The following is an 18,516-nucleotide window of genomic DNA, read 5'->3' on the forward strand; positions in this document are numbered from 1 at the left end:
TCACAATTCAAGGCAAAAGTGGAATTAACTAATTTCGGAAAAAGTAAACGAAGATATCCTATAGAAGGGTGCCCAAACCGGCGGTGCCAAAGCCATGTCTGTTTGTCAGTCAGTCCGTGAGACAGCAACGCAGAACTCTGTTGGGCTGCTTTATCCACGTAGTACAGTCCGTGTCCACGCCCAACTATCTCCCCCGTCTGGGTATCCTGTAATAAGCAGAAACGAGGTTGCATTAGTAACTTGCAGTGAAGTTCCTTAGTTGCATGACTCACAGATAGAAGTTTATGGGATAGAGACGGAACATATAATCAATTTGAGTGCAGTGATCCCTTTGCTGCCATTTTGGGTAGTTTGGATCGATCAGTGGTGGGGGGCTTGAAACTCCGAGAATGTGAGATGTCAGCCCTTTACCACCGATTGCACGTTCCATCAGATTTGACCATAAGGGGTAATTGTCCCCATTCAACTTGGTCTGGACGGTAATTTCACCGAGAGATTCAATCTGGGATGATGGTGTGTATGGTGGTTTGTTGCTGATCTTGAGAAACTCGGCGAATTGCGCCGCAAGATCGGTTGGGATGTTGATGGTGTTTGAGAATGTGTTGGTTGGGTTTGAACTTTCGGAATCTGACATGTTTGATTGCTCACAGGTTCAAGGTCGATAGGTCGGGGAATGTATGGGACTGTGATGAACTTTCTCTGAGTACACCACGTTAACAACCTGCTCTGATACCATCTTGAAGATGGACATCGAGAGGGGCAGCGACGATTGAAGCCATTGTAGTTTAGAGTTTGTAGAGAATAGTATATAAGTTATCTTATTTCTTGTATATTGAAAGTGTACAATTTCTCCTTCTTTTATAGGTGAAGGGAAGAACTATCTAAGGCAAGAGATCAACCTATTCTAGGAGCCTATTACAAGGTATTAATTACAAATCAATTACCAAACAATTATCAATCTTCTCATCAATTATGGATCATTTCCTTGTATAGTTTGACATTTTCTTCGATTTGAAAACATGGAGTAGTAATTAATAAAAGAGGGGACATTTTTTATGATCCATCAACTTTGTCAAACTATCATTTTAGATTTGTAAACTTAGAAAATATCATTTGAGATCTGTCAACTACGATTAATATCAATCGAAATACTTTTTTACTATTTCTAAGTTTTTTCAGGATGAAAAAAGCCTCAATGCCTTGAAGGATAGTTCCTATCAATTTATTATTAATAGTATTTAAAATTTAAAATAAAATATTTTAATATATTGTTTAATAATAAAATAATATACCAATATTCAAGTATCACTAGTGTCTATTGACTTCTGTAAATTTTACGAGTATCCATATCTCAAAAATATTTTAAAAAATTCATTAAAAGAGAATTAATATTCAAGTATCACTACTGTCTATTGACTTGTAATATCTCCCTCCCTCCTCTCTTCCGAATTCTTGCTTGAAGTTATGTTGTGATTTTTTTGAGGGTATATATAGTTAACATTGTGGAGCTCTTTGTTAAATTTGTTGCATAGGACCAGATAATTTATTTAAGAGAGAAATTCAATGGTAGATATAATCAATTTCTATTGTTATATTCATATGGATTAACAATATAAAACATTGGCCCTTACCGTTTTCTCATGAATTGCGTGTGGTAAGTAGCCATCATCGAATGCTTAGTTTATATATATTTCTTCTATGCAACGTACACCACATCACATAGTGTGCATGCACGATTTATTTATTTTAAATGATTCATCAACAGTGGAATTTGGAAAAGTGTAATACACTTGTAAAATATTATCATTTGAAATATTTGGGACTAGCAAATTAAAATGTAATAAGGAAAACAAATTAACTTTTAAATGGAATAGTAGAAAAAAAACTGAATAAATAAAAATACCGAATTAAATAAAAGTAGTCAAGTTGAGGAAAATCTCTTTTAAATGGCCATTTCTACTTTGAATTTATAGTTGACAGTTGTGTTCGTTGTAATTGGGCTGGGCTGAATATAATTTTGGGTTACTTGATTGCATTCGGTTTAGCCCATGACCCGTAGGTTTACCCACTTGCAAGCCCAAGATCCACTGATTATTCGGGCCGGACAACTTGAATGAAAGCCCAATCCAATTCAGTTGACAATCTATGTTGGAAGACGAACTAGTAGTGAAACTACCCTTCTTCGAATTCATCGACGACTTGAACTAGGTATGCTTTGCCTTTCTTTATCAATCATATTTCAACATACGTGGACGAATTGATAATTCGTTTGATGTGAAAATTGTGAGTTTGTGACCTTCTACAAATCATGAACCCAAGAGTGAGCTGCGATTGAGAGCCGTTGGAGACTCAAGAAGAGGATCAAGATTTAAGAGTAGCCGTTGGAATAGCGGTTATAACCGAATTTCAGTTTCGAGGAGATTGAGTTGGTTAGCTTTGTATCTCATGTATTAGCTCAGCTTGCTTACGTAAATACATGAGAGAAAACACACACAACACACATATAGAATTTAGGGTTATGAGCTATTGTGATTAGTTTAGAACATTCGATTTGCATGTGTGAGTATAATCTTATTGAGAGTGTGAATCAATAAACTTCGTTAGTCTTCTCCGTAGATGTAGGCTACCATTGCCAAACCACGTAATCGCTTGAGAGTGCTTTATATTTCTTGTTTATGTGAGTTCAATTGGTAGATAGATCATAACAAAAATTTTGTTCGTTTTTCATGTTGCTTGATCGAAAATATGGAGGCATGTTACTGTTTTGGATTCTGGCCGTCTCTTGTTCGGTAAAATGCTTGTGCGAGTTTTCGAATTTGAAGGATAGACATTACCATTATAATGCTTGATGAAGTGCCTACATGATTTTCGCTTTAGTTGAATTACATGTGTTTCTTCGTCGTTCTCCCTCGGCTATTTGGATCATTCAAGGAATTCGGTTAAGTTTTCTAAATTGTTTGAAACAAATATCGCTTCGAATTTCTGCTGAATTCTAGTTAATCCAATTAATTTCGTGTATTTTTTGGATTCCTTATGTTTCAATCAATGCTTTCGATACAAAAGGTTGAATCTTCCAAGAAAATCATCGAAAAATCGTCTGATATTAGTTTGCTCTTGGACCGGGGTTCTCACCAACTGTTCGACGAAACGCTTCAAAGAAATACCCAATTTTCGCCGTGAATTAAAATGCATTAGAGTTCTTAATAAAGGGATTATTGAAGAGAGACAGAGCTCTTAATTGAAACATCATAATTCAAATCAAACACAATGTACATCATCAAACACATAAATGTATCTGGAATTATTAGAACACCAACAACAAAAGGCAACCCAAAGTTGAAAAAAGTAAACGAAACAAAGCACACAAACAAAAGCGACAACAAGAGCAACAAAGGTTATGGATGATCAGAGTGACTTAATCTCTCTGATAGAGAAGCTGAAGTTGTAATAACTGACGCCACTGTAGATACCATCATAAAGAATCGTATTAACAATTTTGCCATCAACGGAACTGGTGTCTTGCTGAGTGTAAGAGTAAGGAATATTGCAGGTGCCTCTTGTTCCAACATAATCAACAATAACCGTACTCTTCCCAGGCACAGGAACTGTCCCGGTGGCTGTAACCGACGTTGAAGTTGTTGTGGTTTCACCCCACTCGAACGTCCCATTTATCTCATAACTCACTGTGATTGAAGCGCTTGTAATGAAGGGCACACCAGCTTCAATGCTGCTGCTGACTCCCCCGGTCAGTGACAAGCTTCTGCTAAAAGAGTAGGATTTCTCATCTGTATAAGTAATTGAGGCCTGGACAGTAGCCACTCCCTCGTTCGGGTTACTAAGCGAGGTCGTGCCTGCCACAAAAGGCACCTCGTTGAAAATCCGAGCATACTCCATCTGGTACCTCACGTTGTAGATCTTTCTTGACAGCAACGATTCCTGCACTTCCATTATTGCTTCTTTCGTGATACTGTCAGCTGATGCGCTTAGAGAATTATCCAACTCACCTGAAATAATATTTCTCACACGACGGCAGCAGAAGTGTGGGTAGAACACACTGCGGAAGGCGATTGAAGTTTCATCGATTTTAATCGGCCAGAACATATACCTTTCAGGAAGCGCCACGCTTTGAGGATTAACGGTGATCAATCCAAAATGAGTAGGGAACCTGCTCACATTCCAGTAAGATCTAGTCGATAAAGCCTGCCCCTGCCCTATTTCCACATGTCCATCCGGCTGCACTTCCACTATGAAGCTCGAATCTTGTTTGTTACGATCTTCAGATTCGAACTCCAGAACTGTCTCATTCGTTCTCAGATACTTTCCGTTATCCCCTTTTAATGATACATTGGGAGGCAGTTTAACTAATGTGGACCAATCCACAAAAGTTAGATAAGCTTTCTCATCATCACCGCCCTTTTCATCGACGTAGAAGCCCATGGTCAGGCTATCTACCAACACACGCCCTCCGCTCTGGACGTGCCTAAGGTAGAAGGCGCCGTTATCATCAACCTTGACGGGCTCGAACAAGGTGCAGGAGGGCTGTGTGACGTCCTCCTGTGGCTGGTCGGATTCAGCAACGATGAAGTTGCTGTCTCCACTCTGCTGCTGCCAGTACCTGTTGAAATAACCGAATCGTAGGTTAACATACTTCTCGTTGATTGTTGCCATCTCGGATTCAATCTTGACGAGCGTGCTGAATATGTCCTCTTCTCCGATAAGTACAGAAGCGCCGTCAGCCTTGAAGTAAGCATTGCCTTTCTCACTGTATGTTTTGGATTTGATCACGATGGACCTTGGAAGAATGATTGTTGCCATGTTTCTTCCACCTGAAAATGTTGACAAAATGAATGACCACTACTATAACTAATAACTAAATCTCCGCCATTAGATTTTTATATATGATGTGCAATAACTAATAACTGATTTAGATAAAATGAAATGAGAGAAATATGCAAAAACGGCATATAAAAACATAACGAAACGATAGTCTAAGTAGCATAAAGGAGGATGGGTGAAGATGCAGAAATAATCACCGAAATTTAGATAAGAAGAAATGATTTTCTTGTTACAAGTGCCTGAAGTTATGTTGTGATTTTTTGGAAATGGGGGGAGGAGTCTATTTATAGATCAAGTTAACATTTTGTAGCTCTTTGTTAAATTTGTGGAGTGGGACTAGATAAATTTATTTAAGACAAAAATTCTATGGATTAACAATATAAAGCATTGGCACTTACTGTTTACTCATGAATTGCGTGTGGTGAGTAGCCATCATCGAATGATCAGTTTATATATTTTTCTTCTATCGTCTAACCTTTTCATTTTTCATTCGCCAATATATGTTTAATTTCACTTTTACTAACGTTCCAATAATTCACTTCACTCTCGTTTTAAACATAGCTCTGAGTTTAAAGTTATCACAGTTGTGTTTGTTGTAATTGGGCCGGGCTGAGTTAGACTGAATATAATTTTGAGGTTGCTATTTTACTTGCTCAATCCCAATTATATTGAATGAATTCGGGTTAGCCCATTACAACTCGAATGAAAGCCCAATCCAATTCAATTGACAATATATGTTGGTAAGACACTACCCCCTCTTCGATAACATCGACTACATGAATTAGGTAGGCTCTGGCTTTCTTTATCAATCATATTTCAACATATATTGACGAATTGATAATTCATTTGATGTGACAGTTTGTTTTTCATGTTGCTTGATCGAAAATATTGAGGCATGTTTTGGATTCTGCCCGTCTCTTGTTCGTTAAAATGCCTGTGTTAGTTTTCGAATTTGAAGGATACACATTACGCCGTTAAAATGTTTGATGAAGAGCCTACATGATTAAGGATAAAATCTTGACTAAAGGCTCATTTTGGTCCTTAACATATTGCGATTTTATGATTTTGGTCTAAAACATTATCTTTTGAATTATTCGGTCCCTCACAAATAAAAACGGGTCACATTTGGTCCATTTTGGACGGTTCCGTCAAAAATTTGACGGTCAATGAATTTTAATTCGATTTTAACCGAATTAAGAGTTAACAATTATGTTTTATTAATGTGTAATATGTAATTAACCCAAACCTCCCTCACCACCTCCGCCACGACGTCCACCTTCCATCATCCCTCAGCCTCACCCACCGTCGTCACCGTCTCATCCCTCAGCCTCACCCCCTCCTTACATCATCTCCCTCACCACCTCCGCCACGACGTCCACCTTTCTCGCCTCGCTCAACTCAGCAATCAATCCCCCGTAGCTGTCGTAATCGGGGACGCATCCCGCCCTCCCTATCCCAAATTGACCTATTTTTGAAAGAGTCAGAAATAGGTAATTGCTGGTGCCGCAGTCGGGGGTGTATCCGATCGATTTCATCTCCGGCAAAATTAGCGACGACGACACCTTCCGGTGTTGCCGCAGTCACGATTTGAGAGGAGGTGGAACTGTGGCGGGGGAGGCAGCCGTAGCGGAGGGTGCCTGGACGACGGCGAGGGCGAGGGGGAGGTGGTCGATGGAGGGGTCGGGGTGAGGGAGATGGAGATGGAGAGGAGGCGAGACGACGACTTGACGGTGAGCAACAGCGGCAGAACACCGGGAGTCGGAAGCCGGCATGTCCGAGGAGAAATGAGGGTGCCGCGAATCGATTCTGAGGCAGAGGGGGATGACACCGAGAAGGCAGTGTTTCAATTTGGAACTTCTAATTGAGAAGAAAAGAGTGAGAGAAGGGCGTGACAGAGATAGAAAGAGGGAGGAGGAGGAGGAGGAGGAGGAGGACCGAAGGTGATGGTACGACGGAGATTTTGGAGGGGGGAACCGTCAAATTTTTTACGGAACCGTCCAAAATGGACCAAATGTGACCCGTTTTTATTTGTGAGGGACCGAATAATTCAAAAGATAATGTTTTGGACCAAAATCATAAAATCGCAATATGTTAAGGACCAAAATGAGCCTTTAGTCTAAAATCTTTTCTAAATATTGTTTGATACAAATATACGTTCGAAATGTTAAGAATGTTTAAGAGTGTTTCAGCAAGATTAAATGGTAGTAGCATTTTTGGTTGTAGGGTTGATGGAGGTATTGGAACGATAATGAAATTAGAATCAATTTCTCACTTTAATACCATGTTAAACTCTGTTGAATTATCTGAATTTAACAACTCCGCCATCGATGGCCTGCTGAGTGTAAGTATAAGGAATATTGCAGGTTCCAACATAATCCACAATACCCTTGCTCCTCGCAGGCACAGGAACTATCCCGGTGGCTGTGACTAACGTTGAAGTTGTTGTGGTTTCACCCGTACGAATCTGGGGGATTTCCCTCCACAAAAATGCCCGGGATCTACCAACACACGCGCACCAGTCGGAACGTAATTGAATGTACACCTTCCGCCTGAACCAGTTGGAACAGCGTGCATTAAGGCTTCTTTATGTCTTCCACGGGCTTCTTCGATTCGGCAACGATGCCACTCTCTTGGACCAATACCTGTTGGAATTACTGAACCGGAGGTGAACGTAGTTGGTGTTGCTTGTTCCACTTCAATCTTCATCTTTACCGTACTTGCTTTTTCGTAGTAGTATAAATGCCCTTTATCAGGATAATTAGTTGATCTAATGGTGATGAACCTCGGAAGCATGAAGGCCATGATAACCAACCTGCTACTAAACATACAATCAAAATAACTTGTAGTATGTATCCAATGATTAATTATGACTTGAAAAAAAACAAATGATTAGGAGAGAAGATTACCTTAATTGGAAAGTGGAAATGAAAAAAGCTCAATCAATCTTGTTTGTGTGATTCTTTGTGGAAATGCATCCACTATATTTATAGATGAAGTAATTATTAGTATGCTGTTTTTGATGAGGTTGGTCCAGCTGGCAAACGCAGATCAGTTTGCTTAAATTTGATTGGTGGAAAGCTGTATCCAAAGATAAGATTAATGCACACTTGTTTACTAATCATGCCCACCACCTCTATCCAAAGATAAAGATATATTGAATGCACACTTCTTCTCTAATCATGTCTACTCATTGCGTACGTGATGACGCGTGAATGCTGTTCGGCGTGTATGGGCATGTCGGATCCCTTCTGGACCGATGAATATCATGAACCCAACAAACAATAATTAATTAAGAGATCAAACTACTCTTCACAACAACTAATTATTTTCCAACCGATACAATTATGAACATTGGGAGAAAGATTTTTATGCTATTTTACATTTCCTAGGAACAAAACTTCATCATTATTGTCCTTTTTTTGACTTGTAGGCAGCCCCACCATGCGTTATGAACTTATGACTAATTAAAAAAAATACTACTAGATAATTTCATTTTATTACAAAAAGTAGGTAGAATGATATAACTACGTACATATATATTTTCGAGATCAAGTAGGGAATATAGTTTCTTAATTGAAACATCCATTTATTCAAAATTCAAATCAACCATAACGATACATACTAATCACCAGATACATGTATTGATACGAACCTCTATTAGTTTAGATATTATAGGGATTTAGCATATCTTTTTCTATATCTTTGTTTTCTTGTTCATTAAGTCAGTAGCATTATAAATAGGATAGACTGTTATCTTTTTTATTCATTCAATCAATTAATGAAATATTTTCTCTCCCAAATATAACGTGTGTTTTCCAATCCTAATTTTGGATTCCCTCCGCCGATCCTAATTGGACGCCGGAGTATTCTATCAATCGCCGAGTTATCTGCCCGACGGGAGCGACTCCCGCGCACAGAAACTCTGCAATCGTCCGCCGAGCCTATTGGCCGCCGGAAATTTATCTCCACCGCCGAGCGAAACTCGCCGCCGGTGCTTGTTAAGGGAAACGTCCTTAACAACTGGTGCTTTCATTGAGAGCTCAGCATCCTCCGTCTGCGTTCATCCATATCCCCAAATAAATCACCACCATTTCTACCACAACCACGATTCAGTCCGTCGACATGTCATACGACTACGCCAGCTATTGCCATCGTAAATACAATTTCCCTCAACTCGTGCAGCCGTTTCACCCTTGCCATACCCGACAGCCCACTTGCTGGGACCCACCATGGACCCGTCGGACCACTGCATATCAACATTCTTCATCCTACGAGCTAGATATGTACTCGCCATCACCGCCCAAGCGCCGACCTACCTGTTGGGACCCACCGGCGCAACAGCAGGACCGCGGCTACCCGACCGTTGACCGGCCCCGACGCTCGGAGACGTGCTGGGACCGACCTCGCCCTCGGGAGGAGGTGAGAGCGCGAGTCCAGCCCGCCTCCCACCAGCCCCGCTACTCCACCGAAAAGCCAATGCGAGACCTGTACAGTCAGCCCGCACGTGTGACCAGTCAAACTCCGGAGCAGCCATGCCTGCCTCTAATACGGGTCTCCCAGGCGGAGAAGTCAGAACGGTCCAGGTTGGGTCTCTGCTGGCACTGTCCCGAGAAATGGGTGATGAGACATGTGTGTAAACAACGCATTCTCTGTTATGCGGATGATGGGGATGAGTTTGAGGAGAACATTCAAGATGAGAATTTAGCCGAAGAGAAAACTGATAATACTCCCACTATAGTATTCGGTGATGATGTTCCCAATGACATTACCGACGCTCCTCTTGATGTTCCAAACAACGAGTCCCCTAGAGAGTTCCTCAAGAACAAAGGGATTGTCAAGAACGACAATGAGCCACCGCAAGTGCTCGTTGGGGTATCTGATGAGAAGATTGGTGAAAATGAGGAGACAATGCTAGAAGATAAAGAGGAGGATGGTTCTATTGGTGAAGTGGAGAAGATAATCGCCTCACTCAATGTTGTTCAAGTGTCATCCCAAAATGTTGTTGGAAATTGTTTGGGCAAGAAAGGAGATGGTGCTTACACCGAATTGCCCGTAATTGCTTGTGTCAATGTGGATTTGAATGTCGGTGATGTTCCAAGTATGAATCATCGATCAACATCGCTCGACAAAGATGCAAGGTTGATCCCTCCGAGTAATGACATGCCATGCTTGGGCATTCTGGGAGGCGTGGACAAGCTTTTCGATTTGGCAAGGAATTTTTCCGCCAAAGTTGGGTCTCCTTTGTTGATTTTTTATGGAAGTGAAGAAGGGAGACGTTCAACTGTTCGGTGTGTGTTTGATCCAGGAGGAGTTGCCTCGCCGAAGCTTCTGCTTTCAACTCTCCTTTTTGCTTCGTGGTTCCCACCTTGAGGACAAGGTGGATTTTAACCGTGGGGGAGTTGATACGAACCTCTATTAGTTTAGATATTATAGGGATTTAGCATATCTTTTTCTATATCTTTGTTTTCTTGTTCATTAAGTCAGTAGCATTATAAATAGGATAGACTGTTATCTTTTTTATTCATTCAATCAATTAATGAAATATTTTCTCTCCCAAATATAACGTGTGTTTTCCAATCCTAATTTTGGATTCCCTCCGCCGATCCTAATTGGACGCCGGAGTATTCTATCAATCGCCGAGTTATCTGCCCGACGGGAGCGACTCCCGCGCACAGAAACTCTGCAATCGTCCGCCGAGCCTATTGGCCGCCGGAAATTTATCTCCACCGCCGAGCGAAACTCGCCGCCGGTGCTTGTTAAGGGAAACGTCCTTAACATGTATCTGGAAATTATGAGCATAACAACAACGACAAGAGAAAGCAACGTTGAAAGAAACTTACAAGCAAAGCACACAAACAGAAACAAGAGTAGAAGAAAATGCAAAGGTTATGGATGTTTTGGGGGTGTTCAAAGTGGCATGGTATCTCTAACATGAAAGTTGAAGTTGTAATAACTGACGCCAGTGTAAATACCATCAACCAGATCAGTATAAATCGGTTTGCCATCAATGGAGCTCTTGTCCTCCTGAGTGTAAGAATAAGGAATATTGCAGGTGCCTCTTGTTCCCACATAATCAACCGTAGCCTTAGTCTTCGCAGGTATAGGAACGGTCCCAGTGGCTGTAACCGACGTTGTAGTTGTTGTGGTTTCATCCCACTGCAACGCCCCGCTTATCTCATAATGCACTTGAATAGTTGCTTTTTCAATGAAGGGAATTCCAGCTTCGATGCTGGCGGACACCCCTGCTGTCAACGAAATGCTCCGGCTAAAAGTATAAGATTTCTCGTCTGTATACTCAATTGACACCGCCATGGAATCCTCCTTATCTCCGTCGTTAGTAAGCGTTTCTGAGCCTGCCAAGTAAGGGACCTCATCGAAGATCCGAGCATACTCCATCTGATACACCACGTTATAGATCTTTCTTCCCACCACGGACTCGTGCACTTGCAGTATTGCGTCTTTCGTGACCGTGGAAGCTCTTGCCCATAGACCGTCCATGATACCATAATCGTCATACAGATAGCAGCAGAAGTTGTTGTTGTATTCACTGCGGAGCGCGATTGTATTATCATCCATTATGACCGGCCAGAAATTATAGAGCTGGGTTGAAGGAGGAGATAAAGACGAAGCAACACCGGACACCAATAATTCCGGTGTTCTTACTGCCCAGAAATAATCATCATCGTATTCCCTCTGCCTTATATGGACATGTCCTTCCGGCTTCTGCTCCACCACGCAGATGGTTGTTTTGTCGTTCGGATCATCAGATTTAAACAGCAATAGAGACCCATCCAGCATGATATACTTGCCATTACTCCCTTTGAACGCTACGCTCCCCGGCATTTTAACTAATGTGTTCCAATCCACAAAAGTGAGGTAACCTTTCTCCTCATCCCCATTTTTCTGCTCATCTACATAGAGGGCCATGGTTTGGCCATCTACTGACAAACGGCCTCCGCTCTGGACGTGGCTCAAGTAGAAGACGCCGTTATCATCCACCTTGACCGGCTCGAACAAGGTGCAAGAGGAATTAGTGACGTCCTCTTCAGGCTGGTCAGATTCTGCAACGATGAATTTGTCGTTTTCTTTCCGCTGCCAGTACCTGTTGAAATAGACGAATCGTAGGTTCACATATTTGGCGTTGGTGGTAGAACGCTCCACTTCAATCTTCACCGGCGTGCTCAATACGTCCTCTTCTCCCACAACTACGGACCTACCATCGCTCTTGAAATGCACATTGCCTTTATCACTATAAGCTTTCGATTTGATGACGATGAACCTTGGAAGTGTGGCTGTTATTGCTTCACTACTTGCCATGTTTCTTCTACCTGAAAATGTAGAGAAAATGAAAGTTTATAAAGTACTAATAACGAAATGAACTAATTCATTTTAATAGCTTAAACAAAAGCAAAAGAGGATTGATTACTCTGCAGGTTTAAGAAGATTTTGTGAATTCCTAGATATGGGAGGAGGAGTCTATCTATAGATTAATTTTTGTGGATTATTATTGGCTTATTCTCCTAGTATATCGTCGTGTCGGCCTGAATAATGTTATAAAACAAAATGTGGTTTTGTCTTTGTTCGGCGTTAGTTTTTACTTACAATACTTTCCCAAATTTAATGTTAGTTATCATCTCATAAACATGCTCTTTCACGTGGTACTAGTAATTATCATCACTTACGACAAATATGTACAACTTGTCATAATTTGAGGTGTTATATTTATATAATCAATCACAAATATGATGAAAACGTACCTCTCGTAATTAACTTGTTGATTTTTTTTAATTGGTTTATTGTTCTATATATAACGTACTGCTGGCCGGAAAAAATTAATACTATCATTGTTTGTCTTTAGGGCATCATTAACCCCGTCCCCATTTCCGGCCCCAAGTCCCCTCCACGTCATCATTCCTCTACAGTTGCGGCCCAGGCCCCAACTGCTGTAACCCTGCAGGTTGCGGCCCGGGCCGCAACTAATAAATGACACTATTCACAACTTCAACCTATTTTATTCGTAAATGCAATACGTTGAACAATTCAAACCGGGAAAATACATTGTTCAGTCGAAAAAAGAAAATTACAAATCCTAGAAAAAAAATACAAATCCTAGAGAAAAAAAATTACAAATCCTAAAAAAAAAATATTAAATCCTAAAAAATAAAAATTACACGTCCTAGAAAAAATATTGAAATAATTTAGAGGATAGAAATGGAGAAATTGGTGGAAGAATATTGAAGAAATGAGTATAAATGGATAAAAAAATAAAAAAAAAATACATTTTGGGGGTTTGCGGCCCGTCCCGCACCGTGTAACCCTAGGCCGGGCCGGGCCGCGGGATGCTCACCAGGCCGGGAACGCGGCCCCGGGAGCGGCCTGGGCCGTGACTCGCCTCCGTGTAACGCATGGGACGGGCCGGGACTCGCGATTTGCGGCCCGGCCCCTAGCGTTACCGATGCTCTTAGGAATTAAAATAATCGTACCTATATATATAAATCGCATTCCTTTGGATAAAAAAATTACAAGTTGTTCTTCGTTCGGAGTTGGTTTATACTTAACACTTTCTCCTCTCCTTCATCAATTATTCTAAGTTGGGGTGTTATGATGAATTGTAGTAAAAAGTGGTTGGAAAGTTGTATATAAAAATAGAATTCACTCAATATATAGTGTTAATTTCACGTGGTATTTTATATATAACCCAAAGAATATTTAATTAACTTATATGAATTATTAGAAGTGCCTCAATAAAACAACTAATCTACTAAAAAAATTAAAGACAAATGAACAGATAAGATACCTTGTACGAAAAAAAATGTAGTACAATCTTTAATTTTATCGACGATTATCGAAAAAACGTTGATTTGTCTAGTGATTTTGATTCATTTTATAGGAAAAGGAATTGAATCATTCACGGAAAAAAAAAGATTAAAAAAACCATGTGTTTGTATTTAGATAATGAAAACGTGTGCAAATTCGTATTCCGTATAAAGAATTTAAATAAAATTAAATTAATTTATAAATTAATTTTTATTTAATTTACTCTTATACTATTTTACATGAAAAATAAAATGAAGATATATGAAAGATTTATGAAAAATTCACTCATGATTTTGAGCTTATTTGGAAATATTTATGCAATATTCATCAAAATTTGAATCTTTTTTTATGAATCTATATATATTTAATTTAAAAATGTAATATTTTCCTAAATTATTTCATAAGGATTAATATGTGACATATTAATTTCATTTTAAATTAATTATTGTTCATGAACTCATTCTATTGTAAAATACCTAAAAAAATTATGTACAATTTATATGAATTTAACAACTACTCTTAGGTGGGTGTTTATTTTCAACAATCATGCATTAGTTAATGGGCCTTGAATTGCCTAAGTTGTTCAAAGTGAACTTAGTTTTGACCCAATAAAAAGAATATAAAATAAAATAGATTAATGAAAAAAAACTAAAATAAAATAAATTAATTGCTGATTTCTGACACAATGAATTGGCTCGTACAAATTCATTTAAAAAAACGTTATCTTTATTCCATAAGCAGCATTACACGCAGGGCTAATGGGCCTTAAATGCTTTAGTCCATAATGGGCCTTAATATTAACACTCGATTAAATGCTTCAAAGGAATTGGCCTTTTATATTCTGTAATGGGCCTTAAATATTAACATCCACAATATGTCTTGAATCCGTCCCCAAAAATTAGCAATATTACCTTCATCTAGGAAAAATTATCTTGTTTTGGTTAGAGGCAAGCTCACAGTGATTACATATGTGTGTAATCAATCACAAATAATATCAATAAAACAGCCTACTTCAAATATAGGCCTGGACTGGGCTGAGCCTCAAACTAGTTGGGCCTTTCTGTAATAGAAAAACAATAATGTTTTTTCATAAATAAATTAAAGAGTTTGATGCACATAAACCAACTACACAAGACTAAAGACCCAAAATGGTCCTTAACATATTACGTTTTTTTGATTTTGGTCAAAAACATTATCTTTTGAATTATTCGGTCCCTCTCATTTGAAATCAGATCACATTTGGTCCATTTTGGATGGTTCCGTCAATTTTTTGACGGTTTTAATTACCGGGTCACAGATTCGTCACTAATCCGTCACTAACTGGGAGAAACAGATCCGTCACTAATCCGTCACAAATTCAGTCACTAATCCGTCACTAATCCGTCACTAATCAGCCGCCGCCTGAATCTCAACTACCACATGATCACCATCATCCACAGGCTAACAATCCCACGCTGATTAACCGCCGCCGCCGCCTCGGTCGTCTTCAAACCCTCGAAACCCGCCTCCCTCGCAAGCTCGCCGACCGCCGCCTCGATTCCGTCGGCGCATCTAATAACGTCGATGAGCAGCGATGCGACGACGAGCAGCGACGCCACCTCCTGCAAGTCCAGCTTCGGGGGCAGCGAGGAGTTCTGCAGCACGCTCCGCAGCCGATCCGCCGCCGATTTGGCGCTTTGCACGTGTGCCTCATTTTTAATTGCGGCGGCGATTTCGGCGATGGCCTTGCCGGATTCCGTGCACATTTCGACGCACGGTTGCCGAATTTTGGCGCTGAACTCCGACGCCGGCCACGGTTAAAGACCATTTTGGGACTTTAGTCACTACACAACTAGGCAATATTGAAGAGAGACAATGCAAGGTCTTAATTCAAACATCCATTATTCAAAATTCAAATCAACCAGAAAATGCAACTTGGGATCATCACATACAGCATGTATCTGGAAATTATTAACACAACAACCACAACATAGGGAAATCCAAGTTGAAAGAAGCTTACAAAACAAAGCACACAAACACAAACAAAAACAACAGGAAACAAAAAAAAGGAACAAAGATGAGTGGATGTTTTGGGTAGAGCAATGGTTTTCACAGTGGCTGAGTGTCTCTGACATAAAACTTGAAGTTGTAATAGCTGATACCAGTGTAAATACCATCAACCAGATCAGTATAAATCGGTTTGCCATCAAGGGAGCTCCTATCCTCCTGAGTGTAAGAAAAAGGAATATTGCAGGTGCCTCTTGTTCCCACATAATCCACTGTGACGCTACTCTTCCCCGGCACAGGAACTGTCCCCGTGGCTGAAACCGTCTTTGAATCTGTGGTGGTGTTATCCCACTGGAACGTCCCATTGATCTCGTAACTCACTTCGATCGTTGCTGTTTCAATGAAGGGCAGGCCTACTTCGATGCTCGCAGTCACACCTGCGGTCAATGACAGACTGCGGGTAAAACTATAAGATTTATCATCTTCATATGTAATTGATACCGACATATTAGCCTCCTCAGCTTCCCCGTTGTCAAGCGAGGCTGAGCCTGCCAAGTAAGGAGCCTCGTCGAAGATCCGAGCATACTCCATCTGATACACCACGTTGTAGATCTTTCTTCCCACCACCGATTCCTGCACTGTCATTATCGCTTCATTGGTGAGGCTCGTAGCTGACGCGCTTACACCATCAGTGAGACCCTCAGCAGTGAGACGGCGGCAGAAGTTATTGGTGTCTGCGCTGCGGAGCGCGATTGTATCCTCATCCATTTTGACAGGCCAGAATTTGATCTGCTGGCTGAAAGGATCTATAATGTTTACCCACGAATTAACGGTGTGGCTCACTGACCAGTAATTTCCTTCCCCGGCGGGCTGCTGTATCTGGACATGTCCGTCAGGCATCAGTTCCACCACGTAGCTTGAACTCTCATCATTAGGATCTTCGGATGAGAATTCCAAGCTTCCATTCCGATCCTTGATGTACAGGCCGTTAGACCCCTTGAACGCCACGCGCGGAGGCAGTTTAACAACGGTGTTCCAATCCACAAACGTCAGGTAGCTTCTGGTATCATCGCCCGCATTTCCATCCGCGTACAAGGCCATGGTGGAGGGATCTAACAACACGCGCCCTCCGCTCTGGACGTGCCTCAAATAGAAGACGCCGCTGTCATCAACCTTAACCGCCTCGAACAAGGTACAAGTGGGCTTTGTTAAGTCCTCTTCTGGCTGGTCGGATGCACCCACGATGTCTACGCCGCTCTCCTTCCTCTGCCAGTAGCGGTTGAAGTAACTGAATCGTAGGTGAACATATTTGGTGTTGGTTGTCGACCGCTCCACTTCTATCTTCACCAGCGTGCTGAACACATCCTCTTCTCCCACGAGTACGCTCCCATCCTTTTCTGCGCTGTAGTATGCGTTCCGATTACCAATGTCGTATTTCGATTTGATCACGATCAACCTTGGAAGTGTAGCTGCCATGCTTCTTCCACCTGAAAATCAATAACCAAAATTTAACTTCAACTAGTAATTACTAGTAATAGCTTAAATCAAATCAAACCAAAGGATGATTACAAAGATTTAGAAAAGAGGAAATGATTTTCTTGATTCTTGCTTTGTGATTTTCTATAATACGACTCTATTTATAGATTGAAATTCACATGCAAAATTATGAAACAGATAACTAATCAAATGGATAAAGGATCGATACAGCAAAATAATTCAAGGAGGATTACAATATTTTTAAGGACAGAAATGAATTTCTTGCGCTAAGATTGCTTCAACTTATGTTGTGATTTTCTGGAAATGGGAAGACTCCATTTATAGATAAAGTTTCAAGGTGTAATTATTAACATTGTGTTATTTCTTAAGCTCTTTGATTAACGGGATGGAGAGGAGACAATCAACACGTTTAGGTAGAAGCTAATAAATAAATGAAATAACGACAGCCATATCATATTTGTGATTTTTTTCTCGCTAAAGTTAAAAAATAAAATACTACTAGTAGAACAGAGAGGGGAAAAAATAGTTATTTCAATCATCAACATTAATTTCGACATTATCAAGAAAAACAAAAAAATCGTGATATAATATCCAATTTTTAAACTTTTTAGTATTCACTGAAATATAATGAAATTTCAAGTTTTAACTTTTAAATACTCCCTCCTTGTACTGATAAATGCCTTATATATTATTATATTTTCAGGCTGAATAAACCAATTAAAAATTTAACAAAACTATGAGAGAAAGATACGTTTTCATTATTTTAGAATCACGATTAAGGTGGAGACGGAAAGCCATATCACATTTATGATTGATTACATTAAATAGTACAACATTAGCTTCCATTCTTGGATTATGACAAGCAGTATAAGTTTGTCGTATGTAATGACAAATACCATTACCACGTGAAAGAGCATGTTTATGAGATCAAGTAATTGTAATTAAAAAATAATTAGTGAAGTGTACTCTATTTACGGTAGCTATATAGTGCGCATATAATCATTTAACAACAATAATTCCCTATTTATGTGCGTACTATGTAAAGTGGGGTTGCATAGAAGAAAATGATAAGACTGATCATTCGGTGATGGCTACTTCCCACACGCGATCCATGAGTAAACAATCTAGTGTCAATACTTAATATTTTCAATCTGTATATAAGGTGAGCCTCATTCTCCACTAACTATACTATAATTATTTTTTCTTTTTTTCTCTTAGTTAATCAATTGTGCATTAATTCATGTGTCGTCCCCAATGTTCATATTTTTATGGGACGGATGGAGTATTAAATTAATCTGTGACATAGCCTGCTTTGTCAAGTTAAAACTCCAGTAATTCATTTAAATTAATCTTCTATTTTTGGTAACTTCTTTTTCTTTA

At 40.0% G+C, this 18,516-nt stretch overlaps 3 protein-coding genes and 1 long non-coding RNA gene across 4 annotated transcripts; all 4 read right to left on the reverse strand.

Annotated features, from left to right (window-relative positions):
* Positions 1-3,234: 3,234 nt before the first annotated feature.
* On the reverse strand, positions 3,235-5,172 carry LOC121797797. The gene is made up of 2 exons (XM_042196520.1): positions 5,034-5,172; positions 3,235-4,826 (listed from the first exon to the last, which is right to left on the reverse strand). The coding sequence occupies exon 2, from the start codon at positions 4,813-4,815 to the stop codon at positions 3,406-3,408; it is 1,410 nt and encodes a 469-aa protein (XP_042052454.1). The 5' UTR covers positions 4,816-4,826; positions 5,034-5,172; the 3' UTR covers positions 3,235-3,405.
* A 1,913-nt stretch (positions 5,173-7,085) lies between these two features.
* On the reverse strand, positions 7,086-7,791 carry LOC121797803. Its single transcript, XR_006049963.1, has 2 exons — positions 7,743-7,791; positions 7,086-7,654 (listed from the first exon to the last, which is right to left on the reverse strand). It is a non-coding gene; the product is annotated as an uncharacterized LOC121797803 (long non-coding RNA).
* Positions 7,792-10,657: 2,866 nt separating this feature from the next.
* On the reverse strand, positions 10,658-12,404 carry LOC121797798. The gene is made up of 2 exons (XM_042196521.1): positions 12,263-12,404; positions 10,658-12,164 (listed from the first exon to the last, which is right to left on the reverse strand). The coding sequence occupies exon 2, from the start codon at positions 12,151-12,153 to the stop codon at positions 10,744-10,746; it is 1,410 nt and encodes a 469-aa protein (XP_042052455.1). The 5' UTR covers positions 12,154-12,164; positions 12,263-12,404; the 3' UTR covers positions 10,658-10,743.
* A 3,113-nt stretch (positions 12,405-15,517) lies between these two features.
* On the reverse strand, positions 15,518-17,530 carry LOC121797800. Its single transcript, XM_042196524.1, has 2 exons — positions 17,370-17,530; positions 15,518-17,126 (listed from the first exon to the last, which is right to left on the reverse strand). The coding sequence occupies exon 2, from the start codon at positions 17,113-17,115 to the stop codon at positions 15,742-15,744; it is 1,374 nt and encodes a 457-aa protein (XP_042052458.1). The 5' UTR covers positions 17,116-17,126; positions 17,370-17,530; the 3' UTR covers positions 15,518-15,741.
* Between the last annotated feature and the right edge of the window lie 986 nt (positions 17,531-18,516).

This window comes from Salvia splendens, chromosome 4 (assembly GCF_004379255.2).
Source record: "Salvia splendens isolate huo1 chromosome 4, SspV2, whole genome shotgun sequence".
Classification (NCBI taxonomy): Eukaryota; Viridiplantae; Streptophyta; class Magnoliopsida; order Lamiales; family Lamiaceae; genus Salvia; species Salvia splendens.